This window comes from Mirounga leonina, unplaced genomic scaffold, assembly GCF_011800145.1.
Source record: "Mirounga leonina isolate KUSES-001 unplaced genomic scaffold, KU_Mleo_1.0 Mir_101664, whole genome shotgun sequence".
NCBI lineage: Eukaryota > Metazoa > Chordata > Mammalia > Carnivora > Phocidae > Mirounga > Mirounga leonina.
This window is the reverse complement of record NW_023270175.1, coordinates 26,106,631-26,122,399: the sequence shown is the minus strand read 5'-3', so window position 1 is coordinate 26,122,399 and position 15,769 is coordinate 26,106,631. Positions and strand designations below refer to the sequence as shown.

At 41.0% G+C, this 15,769-nt stretch overlaps 1 protein-coding gene across 1 annotated transcript in view; it reads right to left on the bottom strand.

Annotated features, from left to right (window-relative positions):
* LOC118011693 (transmembrane 9 superfamily member 2-like) overlaps positions 1 to 15,769 on the bottom strand; it is a 77,249-nt gene that overhangs the window by 38,632 nt on the left and 22,848 nt on the right. The window contains exons 6-7 of the mRNA XM_035006550.1: positions 12,648 to 12,775; positions 7,116 to 7,227 (exon numbers count right to left, since the gene is read on the bottom strand). Of these exons, the coding sequence (XP_034862441.1) occupies positions 7,116 to 7,227; positions 12,648 to 12,775 (240 nt within the window). The remainder of the gene's footprint in view (positions 1 to 7,115; positions 7,228 to 12,647; positions 12,776 to 15,769) is intronic.

Below are 15,769 nucleotides of genomic sequence, written 5' to 3'. Positions count from 1 at the left end.
AGCCTGGACTCTCTAGTCAGACTAATCTTGGTTTATAATCCTTTACTATAATCCTTTGGGCAAGTGACTTTCCCTCTATGAGTCTCAGTTTTATTTTCTATAAAATGGAGATTTAAAATAGTACCTGCTTTCAGAGGACTATTGTGAGAAATGAAGTTAAAGTAAGTACTTTATAAAAATTCCCATGCCAGGCATATAATAGGCACTCGATAAATATTTGTCACATAAATGGACGAATGAAAGGTCTTTACTCCGGGGCGCCTGGGTGGCTCCGTCGTTAAGCGTCTGCCTTCGGCTCAGGTCATGATCTCAGGGTCCTGGGATCGAGCCCCGCATCGGGCTCCCTGCTCCGCGGGAAGCCTGCTTCTCCCTCTCCCACTCCCCCTGCTTGTGTTCCCTCTCTCACTGCCTCTCTCTGTCAAATAAATAAATAAAATCTTTAAAAAAAAAAAGAAAAGAAAGGTCTTTACTCCAATGTTAATCTTTATGACCCATCCTTCAATAACTTCTGAACAAATTTGTTATATAAACTCCCAACCTATACCCATTTGGGAACATGAATCATTTTCTGCAAACATAAAGTGCCCAAGATGCTTAACTAAAAAACCAAAAAGACAGAATTTTTTTTAACTAAAAATTATATTGCCTCTGGACCTTTCTGTAGCTAGTAGCTGCCTGAGCAGGGGCTCAGGCCCACAATCTCAGCCAATGACCATGGGCTCTGCTTCCAAACAGCAGCTTGCAGGTGGCTGTAGAGGAGGTACAAGGAGGTCTAAGGTGATAGAGGAAGGCCAGGAGGAGGGAGGTCACAACCCAGGTGGCTGAGGAGCCCCAGCTGCTGCATGGCACTGACATCTGTAAGTGGCTTGACATATGCATGAAGTTTGGCTTCCTGTCCATGTCCCCTGGCTCCATCCCTGTGTCAGGATTGTGCGGACCCCTCCCCCACTGACCCCGAGAATGACTGTGTGTACCAGAGGTACATGGAAGGCTTCCACAGTCTGTACGAGGGTAAGACAGTGTGGTTCACCCAACCAAGGGCCTGGAATCAATCCATGTCACAGGACCTCGTGGGATCTTCTGTACTGGGAGTGAGAAGCAACAAAAAGAGGGAAAACATGCAGAAGCACAGACCAAAGGGGAAACTCCCAGGAAATGTGGAGGGTTAGATCTTTGCCAAGATGGCAGCCCCTGTCCCCCACATTTCAGGCACCTGAAATGTGGCTGGTCCTAAGTGAGATGAGCTGCAAGTGTAACATATATGCTGGATTTCAAAGACTTGGTACAAGATAAAAGAACACAAGGTATTTCTTTACCAAAGTAAGTGCTATACAAACATGGCATTTTAATTAATAAATGTGTCTCTCACAGGGGTATAGGTTATCAGTGCTGACATTACATGTATGCTAGGGTTGAACAAATAAGTCAATGTAGTGTAGACGATAAGGGCCAGGTTTCTCAGTGTCAGAGAAAGAAGTTACCAGTGAGCAAGGGGAGAGGGCTAGCCTGAACACTGCAGTACTGGATTAAGTCCGAGATACTGGTATGAACTCATGTTCACTTACTTCCTTGTCCACTCAGTTTTATATTTTCCCATTTGCAATTAGCAAGTCATCTGTGGGGTGAACTTTGCCACTGTGAGAGTAACCAGTTTCCCCAATACTCATTCACCTCCAATTTTAACATCCACTGATAACATTGACCTGAATCAATTATTTAACCGGAGGGTGAAAAATAGTGGTTTTCAAATTCAAATTCCACTTCAAATAGTCATTACCACTGAAGCATTTCAACAAATGATGATGTCAACCCAGTGAGTTGACAAAATCCTTCATAAGCCATAATGCAGTTTATTTTATATTACAGTTACCAATGTATGAAGCTTTGCTTCTTATTTGTCCTCTGAAAGTTCAAGCTGTGTTCTGGGTTCAATAAGATTTTGTGAGCTACTCCAAGATGCAACAACCATGTATACTTGGGATACCCAAAGTGATATCCACGATGTAACATAAATTATACTTCAGAAGAGTACTCCAGAGCCAATTGTAGCTGTAAAATGCTGGGTTAGACTCAGTCAAAATGTTTCTTTATTAGGAGACTTCTTTTTATAAGGATTTTATTTATTTGAGCGAGCAAAAGAGAAAGCATGAGCAGGCAGGAGGGGCAGAGTGAGAGGAAGAAGCAGGCTCCCCATTGGGCAGGGAGCCTGATGCGGGACTCGATCCCAGGATCCTGGGATCATGACCTGAGCCAAAGGCAGATGCTTAACTGACCAAGACACCCAGGCACCCTAGGAGACTTTTAAATATTTTACTAACATGCTTTGTGAAGCTAAAAAAGGAAGTAGTAGAAAGTAGCATTTTCCAAACTTGTTTGACTAGTGTTCTAGGGAATGCACTTTGGGAAATGTTGATGTGTATCATTGTCACGGGGTTAAAAAAAATGGCATTTTTCAACTAAAGACAATAAAATGAACAGCACCAGAGCTATACAACACCACCACTCCTGACACCCTCCCCCACCTACAACAGCAATGTTCTGGTGTTCACATCAAAAATATTGTGGCTTGGTGTGCTCGCTGCATGCATGAGCTACTGTTGTGTGAGACACTTATGAATCACGTGCTCCTATATCCACAAGAAGGAATAGGAAATATTGTGTGTCTACTACAGGCTAGGCCCCATGCTAAATGTTTTATGTTAGCTCACATATCTCTGATAGTAATCACCAGAGGTGATGATTTTATGCCCATTTTACAGATTAGGAAAAATAGGCACAGAGTAACCTATCTAAGTTCACACAGTTGGTACATGTCAGAGCCAGAATTCAAACTCAGACATGTGTGGTTCTTTCCATTGTGCCACTTCTTGAAGCCAAGGGCCTTCTAAGCACCCTAAATGAGCTTCAACGGGAGAGGAAGATAATTCCCTCTCCTGGAAGAGTTTCCAGGATGGAGACCTGTTAAGAAACAGGGGTTGAGCCATAACCCCAAATGAGACTCCTGATATGAATCTGAACTTCAATTTAGAGGTGTTCTCCCTTGGCTTTTACTGTAAACATAAAAGTTCCTACATTTAATTTTTTTTTTTAATTTTTAAGTAGGCTCCACACCCAACGTGGGGCTTGAACTCATGACCCTGAGATTAAAAGTCACCTGCTCTACCAACTGAGCCAGCCAGGAGCCCTCCCACCCACTGGCCACGTTTAAATTTTTAACAGCTGATGAATAAGAGATAAATATGTAGAAGGGCTTCAATTCTTTGATCAACTTCTGATAGTAGCTTAGACTCTGAATAATATTCTCAATCACGGGGCGCCTGGGTGGCTCAGATGGTTAAGTGACTGCCTTCGGCTCAGGTCATGATCCCGGAGTCCTGGGATCGAGTCCCACATCGGGCTCCCAGCTCAGCGGGGAGCCTGCTTCTCCCTCTGACCCTCTCCCCTCTCATGCTGTTTCTCGCTCGCTCTCTAAAAAATAAATAAAATCTTTAAAATATATATATACTCTCAATCACTGGGGAAAGGTTATTTTAATTTCTTTAGGGTGTATTTCATTCCTTCCCCCAGATTACACTTCTGCATTTCATCCAGAGATCAGATGGCTGACTGGACTATACTTATTGGACTAGTAAATTGATTGTTTTTACCAACTGTACTTTGGGTGAACAGCAGGATGTAGGATCAAGTAATCCTGACCTCTAGCTGGATGATCCAAAGTACACACATACACATTTCTAACATAAACGGTTCTCATTTTCTTCACAGTAACTCTGTGGACAGAAAATATAACAGAGCTTTAATAAAGAAAGCCAGAAGAGTAGAGTAGAAAAGCTATGAGTCTGGGGGCCAGACAGATCTGAGTTTGAATATCACCTCCACCTCCGGCCAGCTATGACCCTGAGAAAATTAGTTCACCTCGCTGGGCTTCAGTATCCTCATTTATGAAATGGATATAACCACATAAGTGATACATAGGGACAAAAGCAAGGCATCCCCAACCTGGAATTGCTTTCAGAATGAGATTAGGAAAAATCATGTTGTAATGGCTGTCAGGCCACCTATAGACATGACACAAACTGAGCACAATTTGTAAATATTTGAAGAAATTTGAGACCTAATCCCAAATAATGTGATTAGGGTTTGGTCTCAAGAAAGCACATCTAGGGCGCCTGGGTGGCTCAGTTGGTTAAGCGACTGCCTTCGGCTCAGGTCATGATCCTGGAGTCCCGGGATCGAGTCCCGCATCCGGCTCCCTGCTCGGCGGGGAGTCTGCTTCTCCCTCTGACCCTCCTCCCTCTCATGCTCTCTGTCTCTCATTCTCTCTCTCTCAAATAAATAAATAAAATCTTCAAAAAAAATAAATAAAAATTAATTAATTAATTTTAAAAAAAAGAAAGCACATCTAAAGCTTTAAGAAATAAGCCTTTTATACGAAATCAAGGATGATCAAAGCAGAATCAAAAATATGAGATATAGTCTTTAAAAAAAACTAAAAAGAGAAATGCACAGATCTATATAGTCATAAAAGGTTTTCCCTGTAAAAGGAAAGCCCCAGGGGTGCCTGGGTAGCTCAGTCATTAAGAGTCTGCCTTCGGCTCAGGTCATGATCCCAGGGTCCTGGGATTGAGTCCCGCATTGGGCTCCCTGCTCAGCGGGAGGCCTGCTTCTCCCTCTCCCCCTCCCCCTGCTTGTGTTCCCTCTCTCGCTGTGTCTCTCTCTGTCAAACAAATAAATAAAATCTTAAAAAAAAAATTTTAAAAAAAAGGAAAGCCCCGAAGTTAATCTTTTGGTGAAGCACCTCTAATACTTTGCAGGGCTGAGTTCCTAACCCATGAATATAAACATTTGGTCCATGGGCAAGCGGAGCACTAGAATGCCATGAATATCATCTTTTAATAGCCATTTCCCTTTGCTCTGGGGTCCTATGCTCACCAAGAAACTTTCTATTTATTCTATTCTATTTCTATTTGCTTTCTCACATATCATTATAACAGGCAGATGTGCTAACCAGCTAACATGAATGGTGTGGTCTGCTTGGCATTTATATTTCTCCATGTAAATTAATAAATTGGTATTCTGGTTTATACATTGGACCCTTAGGAGTTTGCTTAGTATGAATCAATCTTCCTTTGGTATAGTCACAGAATTAAAATTCTGAAGCAAGATTTTTAAAAATTGACAAAAACCTAGTACTGCTGAGTGTGTGAGGGAACAGCAGATCCTCAGCCCCAGCAACTTGTCTGGACAAGAATTTGGCAATGTGTTATCAAAATATGTACACCCTTTTACCTAAATAATCCTACTGCTAGGAATTTAACTTTAGGAGATAATCACAGAAGAAAATAAGTAAGAATGTTCATTAAAGCATTATTTATAGTAATTAAAAATTAGACATTTGGGTCATTCTTTTCAAAAGTACACTAAGTAAATCAACTATGGCCTACACGTTATGTGTAGTAGGGGCATCTAGGTAGCACAGTGGGTTAAGCGTCCAACTCTTGATTTCAGCTCAGGTCATGATCTCAGGGTCATGGGATCAAGCCCCACGTGGGGCTCCGTGCTCAGCACAGAGTCTGCTTGAAACTCTCCCTCTCCCTCTGCCCCTTCCCACCCCACCCCTCTCTGAAATAAAAATGAAATCTTAAAAAAAATTCTTGGGGCACCTGGGTGGCTCAGTCGTTAAGTGTCTGCCTTCAGCTCAGGTCATGATCCCAGGGTCCTGGGATCGAGCCCTGCATCGGGCTCCCTGCTCGGCGGGGAGTCTGCTCCTTCCTCTCCCTCTGCCCCTGCTCATGCTTTTTCGTTCACTCTCTCTCAAATAAATAAATAAAATCTTTTTTAAAAATTTAAAAAATAAATGTATTAGGCAGTAAATAAAAAGGATGTGACTCTATGTACACATGGAGTGAAAATAGCACATGTAATACCTCATTTGTACAAAGTTGCATATTTTTTGGTACCACATGCAGTGTTTCCCTGATATATTCTACAGAACATTATAACCCCATGAGTTCTGCCATGGTCTATGAAATACCATGTATCATAATCATCTTCTGAATATTCACAGTGCTTTTTAACATAATGAGTACTCTTGATGCCATTGTTTTAACATTGTTTAACTTAGCATTATCCAAAGTAACCTTGTCATAGAATCCCTTTTTCACATAACACTTTTGAAAATACAAAGCAAAAATAAATAAAATATGAAGCAACGAGTTTCCAGAAAAACCTTTGGGAAACATGGGCATCAGAGAGCTGATAGATTATTCACCAGAATGTTAATAGTCAGTCTGTATATCTATCTAGCTTCCCAAAATACATACCACTTCATAAAAACAGCTACTTACAAAAGAAAAATGACAGATGTAGAAACAATAATGAATGCCATATGTTGGGGACCTACTCTGTGTCATGCTAAGGTCTTTACATATTCTGAAAATGAGGATGAAATGACATGAGGAAAAAAAATTGAGCCTGAGATCACATGACTTACCTAAGCTCACACTGGCTAGTAAGTGGCCAAGCCTCAATTTGAACCACAGGTCAGTCTGAGCCCAATAAGGAATTTCTATTCGGGGTGCCTGGGTGGCTCAATCAGTTAAGCATCTGACTCTTGATTTTGGCTCAGGTCATGATCTCAGGGTCGTGGGATTGAGCCTCTCTGTCTCCCTCTGCCCCCGCTCCCCCTTTCTCTCTCTCAAATAAATAAAATCTTTTTTTTAAAAAAAAAAAAAAGGATGTTCTTTTCAGTACATGATACTCTGTCTCTTCCACAACATACTCTTCCTTTAAGGTCCCACTTGAGCAGCCTGCCAGCCTGCCAACCGCAGGTGACACCCCTCTGGTTTCCCACATACTTCTTTTAAACCTCCACGTAAAGTAAGAAAAAGTAAGTTATCTGACACAGTACCTGAAATGTGGGAGATTTAATACAGAATTCCTTTCACGATTGTCCTCTGACTGGTTTTAATATAAAGAATTAACCTACTTTCCTGGGCTCTTAGCTGTGTTATAAAACTTTGATGATGAAAATTAAGGCTTTACTATTAAGGAAGTATATGATATTTATATACTTGATATGGAACAAAAGTAAGATGATGGCATGGAATACTTACTTCAAATCTCACAGAGTAAGTGTAGGTGACACTCAACTTATCTGTATGTTCTCCAGGAATTTCCATAGGGGGTCCATTACAAGTTAGGTGGTTTTCATCCGAATGCTTATAGCTAAGAAAAGGGCGGGGAGGAAGGGAAAGGAATTTTTATACCAAACCGCCACTGTAAATTGCCGATTCACGGCTATTCGGGCATATAACAATAGCAGACTGAAAAAATACTTAAAATACTTTTGTTTCTAAATGTCCCCAACACTCAAATTGCCCTGCTTTTCCGAAGCTCACTTTATGCCACTTCGCTTTAACGAAAGACCTACATTAGTGCCTGTTTTCACAAACTAACTGAAAGAAATGCAAAGAGGATTTTCACTTTTATGAAAAATCAAAAAGAGGATTCAGCATCGCTTTTGCAGGGAGCCATAATAAAGGCAGCTCGCACCCCAGCAGTGAGCGTGGCACCACCCGGCCCCTTCCCTGGGAACCACACAGCATTTTGACATCAAGCCACCAATGCTTTGAACTGGGTCTGTGAGCATCTGTGCTTTATCTTGGTTTACTTTGTGCATCCATTAGCAAGATGTGTCTTAAGGTATCAGAAAAGCCTGAGAGAGGCGATTTGGAGGGTCTGGGAACGCTCACAAATTTTTCCATATAAGTTAATGGCAATTGCTTCCAAAAGCTTTCATAGGAACACTCTACTTTCGGATAGCAGGGGAAAATATATCACTCTAAGAACCTTCTCATGGTTCTTCTCCTGAGCCTGGCTGGCTCAGTCAGTAGAGCGTGCAGTAGAGCGTGCAACTCTTGATCTCGGAGTTGTAAGCTCAAGCCCCATGTTGGATGTAGAGATTACTTAAAAATAAAATCTCAAAAAAAAAAGAACCTTCTCGGGCGCCTGGGTGGCTCAGTTGGTTAAGTGACTGCCTTCAGCTCAGGTCATGATCCTGGAGTCCCGGGATCGAGTCCCACATCGGGCTCCCTGCTCAGCAGGGGGTCTGCTTCTCCCTCTGACCCTCTTCCCTCTCATGCTCTCTCTCATTCTCTCTCTCAAATAAATAGATAAAATCTTTAAAAAAAAAAAAAAGAACCTTCTCTTTGGCTGTGGATAGATTTTTTAAAGTCCTTCTATTAGCAAATGGCTTTATTTCTCATCTTTCATCTCACCCCTCTCCAATATATTAAACAACCTGTCTTGTATTCTTAGCTGTAGGCTTAGAAAACCAAATAGGTTTTGAAATCATATTTATAAGCAGCCAGAGATCTGAGGGCCTACTGTGTGTAAAATGCCATGCTTAGTGATGAAAGGTAGCAAGGACAATCTATGCAAACCTTTTGTATTTGAAAAAGATGATTATAAAAAATAGAAGATGGAAAGCAAAAACTAAAGAAGTGTGAAACTAAACTTAAGGACTGATGAAGCTAACAAGTGCCTGGTCAGGAATAAAGAGACTGTAATATTACTTGAAAAATAAAAGAAGGGGCGCCTGGGTGGCTCAGATGGTTAAGCGTCTGCCTTCAGCTCAGGTCATGATCCCAGGGTCCTGGGATCGAGCCCCACATCGGGCTCCTGGCTCAGCCGGGAGTCTGCTTCTCCCTCTCCCTCTGCCTCTCCCACTGCTCATGCTCTCTCTCTCTCTCTCTGTATCTCTGTGTCTCAAATGAATAAATAAAATCTTAAAAAAAAAAAAAAAGAAAAAGAAAAGAGGAATAAAAGGGAGAGAGAAAAATCAAAGGAGAAACAATGGCGCTTCCCTTTTGAATTATTTACTCAACATACAAATTATCCCTTGGCTTCTGTGTAAAGGACAATATGCAATCCTTATGGGATGGTTATTTCTACATGTATATACACAATTAAACCATTCACTCACAATTGAGGGGGGTTATTGACGTGCCCCTCTTCCTATTCATTTTTGTAACCCTAGTGTCTGGCATATGATTGCCCTTACTAAGTGTTTGTAGGGTGAATTCTATTTAAAGCCAAAATATATTTTATTTTTTTTATTTTTTTTAAAAGATTTTATTTTATTTATTTGACAGAGAGAGACAGCGAGAGAGGGAACACAAGCAGGGGGAGAGGGAGAAGCAGGCTTCCCGCGGAGCAGGGAGCCTGATGCGGGGCTCGATCCCAGGACCCTGGGATCACGACCTGAGCCGAAGGCAGACGCTTAATGGCTGAGCCACCCAGGCGCCCCGCCAAAATATATTTTAAAACAGCTATGAATTGGGGCACCTGGGTGGCTCAGTCAATTAAATGTCTGACTCTTAATCTCGGCTCAGGTCTTGATCTCAGGGTCGTGAGTTCAAGCCCCGTGTTGGGCTCCACACTAGGAGCCTACTTCAAAAAAAATTTAAAAATAAAATAAAACAGCTATGAATTAAATGATCACTGTTAAGGCTACCAATAAAAACTTAACATCTACAGGAAAAACATTACATTACCAAATGATAACGCATATCAAGGTTTACTGTTTAAGTATGTTTAAGTATGGCCCTTGAATCTAGCCCAGGAAATACCTGCATTTCATATGGGAGAGATCATGCAGCAAAAGGTATATTAAGATCTCCAATCAGGGGCGCCTGGGTGGCTCAGTTGGTTAAGCGACTGCCTTCGGCTCAGGTCATGATCCTGGAGTCTCAGGATCGAGTCCCGCATCGGGCTCCCTGCTCGGCGGGGAGTCTGCTTCTCCCTCTGACCCTCCTCCCTCTCGTGCTCTCTGTCTCTCATTCTCTCTCTCTCAAATAAATAAATAAAATCTTAAAAAAAAAAAAAAAAAAAAAAAAAAAAGATCTCCAATCAATGTAAAAGGCCTATTTTAAACCACCAGCCTTACATATGGGTTGCATAAGGCCTTCTAGGCCATTTTCAAAACTTGGGCCTTTACTCTAAGTGAGATGGGAAGTCACTGGAAGATTCTGAGCAGAGGATTGACATGAGCTGACATTTCAAAAGGAATGCTCTGCACGCTGTACTGAGAATAGACTGCTGGGAAACAAGGATGGCACCGGGAGACCGGCGAGGGTGTTGCCATCAGGCAGGTGAGATGTAATGATGTCTTGGACCAGATGATAGCGGTGGAGGTGATGAGAAGGGGTGGATCCTAAATATATTTTAAAAACAGAGTCCCATGGTCTGCCAAAGGACTGGAATAGATACAGAGTATGAGTGAAAAATGATAAAGAGGAGTCAAGGTTGCTGCCATAGTTTGGGGGCCTGAGCAACTGGAAGGATGTAGTTGCCATTTGCTGAGATAGAGAAGACAACAGGAAAAACAGGTTGGAGGAAAGATTACAAGTTCATGTTTGGTCACGTTAAATTTCAAATGCCAGGGCACCTGGGTGGCTCAGTGGGTTAAGCGTCTGACTTTTGCTCAGGTCATGATCTCAGGGTCTTGGGATCCAGCCCTGGGCGGACAGCCCACTTCTCCCTTTCCCTCTGCCCCTCCTCCCACCATTCTTGCTCTCTCTCTCTCTCTCAAATAAATAAAATCTTTTCTAAAAATTTCAAATGCCTACTAGACATCCATGTAGTCATGTCAAGTAGACAGCTAGATATACAAGTTTACAGATCTAAGAGTCGTTGTAGGATCCAATGCCATGAGACAGGATAAGATTACCAATGTGTAAGTATATATAAAGAAAAAAAAAGTTCAAAGACTCAGTCCTGGGGCCCTCCAATATGAAGATGTTGGAGAAATGAGAAGACTGATAAGCAACCAGTGAGACAGGAGAAAATCAGTAAAGTATGGTAATCCAAAAGCCAAATGAAGCAAGTAATTATAGGAAAAAGAAATGATCAACTATGGTAACCATCAGGGAAATTAGCTGGGTACAGTCCCTAATAGAAAACACAAGACTGTAGGCCTAGAATACCATTAGGCCTAACTCACTTCTTATGACCTTGAGCAGACTGCCTAATTCTAAGAAAATGATTTATAGCACAGTCCTTGTTCTCAAGGGGCCCACATAAATGACCTTTACAATGATTAGATAAAAGTTTTATTGCATGCATAAACTGTTGCTATGTGCAGTGTAGAATAAATATAAGTCTAAAAAATTATTTTCTTGGCTTTTTTACTCTGAGTCTGACAATATGAGATATAACTGTAAAGCATTGTTTGATTTTCATATAGCTGATGGGACTAGCTGCCTGGATGATCATACCCTGTATGTTTACTACCTAATGACTTCGAATATGAGCAGCCATCCCGAGTTAGACCTCACAGTCCATGCTCCTAACATTCTCTTGCCAGATATCAGAAGTGACATACACCAAAAAGCACAGGTGATTGCCCTTGACAATGATTAGTATTTCCTGGCCTCTCTTGGTAGCTATGTTTATTTCCTGTTGTTCACAAATATACTCTGATCCCTTTAAGCCTTCTTTTATTTCCTACTTGCAACACCTTGCAAAGATAAATAATCCTCAAAATTTTTAACATAGACATTAATTTTAAAAGAATATCCTTTTACTAAGATAAACCAGAGTTGGAAAATACCAGTGTTCCTCACCACTTGGGGTCTGTTTAATGAAATCTATAGGCCCTTTTACCCAGAAAAATACACATCAATACAAATGTCCAGAGTTTGATATATCAGGGACCATATTAAAAACTCCTAATTCAGTCCTCTCCTCTCACAGATGAGGAAATTCAGCCTATGACAAATCAAGTTAACCTACCCAATGGTCAAAAGCTTGGCACAATACAGTCTCTAACTCTTCTTTCCCTTTGGGAATAATCTCTGTGCCAGATGGAACCTTGGCAGAAGTCAAATGGGGCAGTAGCCTTAAAAACAATGAAGTCTGATCCATTTCTACAAACTTAGGGTTGACTTGCAAAATGGAACCAGGAGAGATGAGACTAAAATCCAAATTTCCTAATTCCTTGTTCTGTATTCAGAAAACTATACCACATGGGCTTCCTTTAATATATGCAAGTAGGTTTCAAGGGATAACTTCTTCCCTCCATCTTAGTATTTCAGGTTTTATAATATTTTGCCCATAATGAACCATGATTTTATACACTGTGTGCTATATTCCCCTCTCTATCTTAATTGAAGAGTTCTAATTTAAAGCTAGGTCATCCAGGCTCTTTCTATAAATGTACAGGGATAAAGTACCTGCTAATTCTTGAGATTGCTTATTTGTTAGAGAACTCTAATTGTTAGTAGATTCTTCCTTATATTCAGCTGATACCTGCCGAATAGACTCCAGTAATAGACCTGTCCTCTGAAGAAACACAAATCTAAATCTAAGCTCTTTGTCATATGGCAGCAAGTAAAGAAGAGAGTTAGGATGCCCTCAATAAGTCTATTTCCCTTCCACATCTGTCAATTCTTCCTCACATTACACGGTATTCAAACTCTAACTATAGGTAGAAGGGAATAAATTGCCTGTTTAATTTTTCAAACTGTATGTCTAAGGTTACATCACATGTGTACCCTAAAAATGAAAATTCTAGTTGAGAACGTCTACATTCTGAATTAATTTTTAAATTAAAGGAACTAATTAAAAAGATATTCTATAATTACCTTTGGGGGTCAAGTCTAGCAGCAACCAATCTTGCAATAGCCCAATTTCTTTCACTTTCCCTGTGATACATAATAATAATATCAACGTGGTTGAAGAGGTAGAAAGTATTATTTTTGTTGAATTCAGGCTGCAAAAAGACACAGAAATTTTAAAAAGGTTTGAACTTTTCCCAGAAACTAAAAAATATAAAATCTGACCATGGAATAAAAATGGGATCCACTATATTATTGGCTATATTCCCTATGCTTTTCATCTTCATAACTTATTTTATAGCTAGCAGTTTGTACTTCTTAATCCCCTTCACCTATTTTGCCCATCCCCCATCACCCTCCCCTCTGGCAACCACCAGTTCTCCCTCAGAACCCTCAGAAGGAACCAACGTGCCTACACCTTGAACTTGGACTTCTAGCCTCCAGAACTATGAGACAATAAATTTCTGTTGGTTTTTTTAAGATTTATTTATTTATTTCAGAGACAGAGAGAGCGAGCATGAAGGGGGGAGGGGCAGAAGGAGAGAGAGAATCTCAAGCAGACTCCCACTGATCAGGGAGCCCGACGCGGGGCTCGATCCCAGGACCCTGAGATCATGACCTGAGCCAAAGGCAGACACTTAACCGACTGAGCCACTCAAGTGCCCCAAACTTCTGTTGTTTTAAGCTACACATTTTGTAGTGTATTTTTAGCCAGCCCTAGCAAACAAAGGGCTTTGCAATATGAGCTTTGAAATCAGACAGCGTTTACTAGCTATCTGACCACAGACAAGTCATTTAGCCTCTTTGAGCCTCAGTTTCCTCTTTTTACAAATGGGAACAACAGGGGCCCAGTTGGTACAGCATGTGACTCCTGATCTCGGGGTCATGAGTTTGAGCCCCACGTTGAGTGTAGAGATTACTTATAAAAATATCTTTTTAACTAAAAAAAAAAAATGGGAACTATAATAGGATTGCTCATAGAATGGTTGAGGATTTAACAGAATAATGTATGTAAAGTATTCAGTGCAGTGCTTGGCATAGGAAGCCTTCAATAAATATTAGCTATTACATCAACCAGGCCCTTCAATCTTCAGAAAATGAATTCAAATGAACCTTGTCAATTACCATATTGATTAATATACAACATGCAGTATGCCTACATTAAGAATTATGGCTCCAGGGCGCCTGGGTGGCTCAGTCGTTAAGCGTCTGCCTTCGGCTCAGGTCATGATCCCAGGGTCCTGGGATCGAGCCCCACATCGGGCTCCCTGCTTGGCAGGAAGCCTGCTTCTCGCTCTCCCACTCCCCCTGCTTGTGTTCCTGCTCTCGCTGTCTCTCTCTCTGTCAAATAAATAAATAAAATCTTTAAAAAAAAAAAAAAAAGAATTATGGCTCTGCAAATCTCAGAACTGAGGGTGATGCCCTGAAGGAATTGTAGAGATCCTTTAGTACAATAATAACAGAGAAGAGGGTAAGAGTGATCCTATGGGGGAACAACAGCAGTCAGCTTGGGCTGGAAAGTACGTACTACTCGCTGCAGTGCTGTCCATAATTGCAAAGGACAAGAAACCACCAAGACTGTCTATGAACACAGTTAAATGAAATATGGTGTAACCACATAGAGAAATAAAATGCAGCTAGCAGATTTTTATGTCCTAGTATGGAGTATACCATGTATTGGTATCGGATGTCCATGGTATGTACTAATAGAAGCAACCCCGCATTGTGGTTAAGGATGTGGTCTCCACAGTCAAGCTGCCCAGGTTGAAAGCTCAGGTATGGCATGTATTAGCCTGTGTGACCAGTTGCTTAGCCCCTCAGTGTCTCAGTTTCCACACCTAAAATGTAGAGATCATAAGACATAAGAGTACCTGTCTTCATGGGTGCTATGAGGATTGAATCAACCCATGAAAAGCATCTCAACCAGTCTTGGGCATAAAGTACCCAATATGAGAGGTAAAGTGGTAACAAGGCCCTTAAGGATCTGGATCCTGCTTGTCTCTCCAGACTCATCTGCTGCCACAGCCCCTACTTGTAACCAGCTAAATGACTACAGAGAATTCTTTATTCTGTGCTCTCATAGCACTCAGCTCATATGCCAGTCACTCAATGACCACATCGAATTGTAGTCAGTGTATTTCCACGTTTACATCCCCTAGTCAATTGTGTTCCCCAGTAGATTACAAGGCTAGGAACTTTGCTTCACTCATTCATTCATTCATTCAGCAAATATTTTTTAACATCTATTATGTGCCAAGCACTTCTTAACTATGCCCTAAGAGCTAATATCCTACAGGGGCTCAAATATACAAGAGGTAGTTTCATATGTTACAGAGAGAACAGAATTTGGATCAAAAAACACTGGGATGCAATTCAGATTTTGCCACATATAATCGTTTGTATGTCAGTCTTTCTTGGCCTTAGTTTTCTTGAAATGGGGATACCATCACTTACTTCATAAAATTGTTAAGTGGATTGAGTGAGAAATTATAGGGAAAGAACTAGCACAGCACCTGGCACAGAATAAGGAGATCATTAAATGTTAGTTTCCTTCCTACTAGATGTCAAAATCATGCTTTAAAACTTCAACTAGATTTCCAATTCCAATCCGATTTGGGCTAAATCTCCCTCTGAAAACTACAAATGGTAAATATAACATAACAAATATCTTCATAAAAGCAACATGAACATAGAATGTACAACACCAAAAGTAAACCCTAATGTAAACTATAGGCACTGGGTGTCAATGTAGGTTCATCAATTGTATAAAATGTACCACTCTGGAGTGCCTGGCTGGCTCAGTTGGTAGAGCATGCAAATCTTGATCTCGGCGTATATTCAAGCCCTAGGTTGGGTGCAAAGATTACTTAAAAATAAAATCTTTTTACAGAACTAGAGGGTATTATGCTAAGCGAAATAAGCCAATCAGAGAAAGGCAAGTATCATATGATCTCACTGATATGAGGAATTTGAGAAACAAGACAGAGGATCATAGGGGAAGGGAGGGAAAAATAAAGATGAAACCAGAGAGGGAGACAAACTATAAGAGACTCAATCTCAGAAAACAAACTGAGGGTTGCTGGAGGGGACGGGGGTGGGAGGGATGGGGTGATGGACATTGGGGAGGGTATGCACTATGGTGAGTGCTG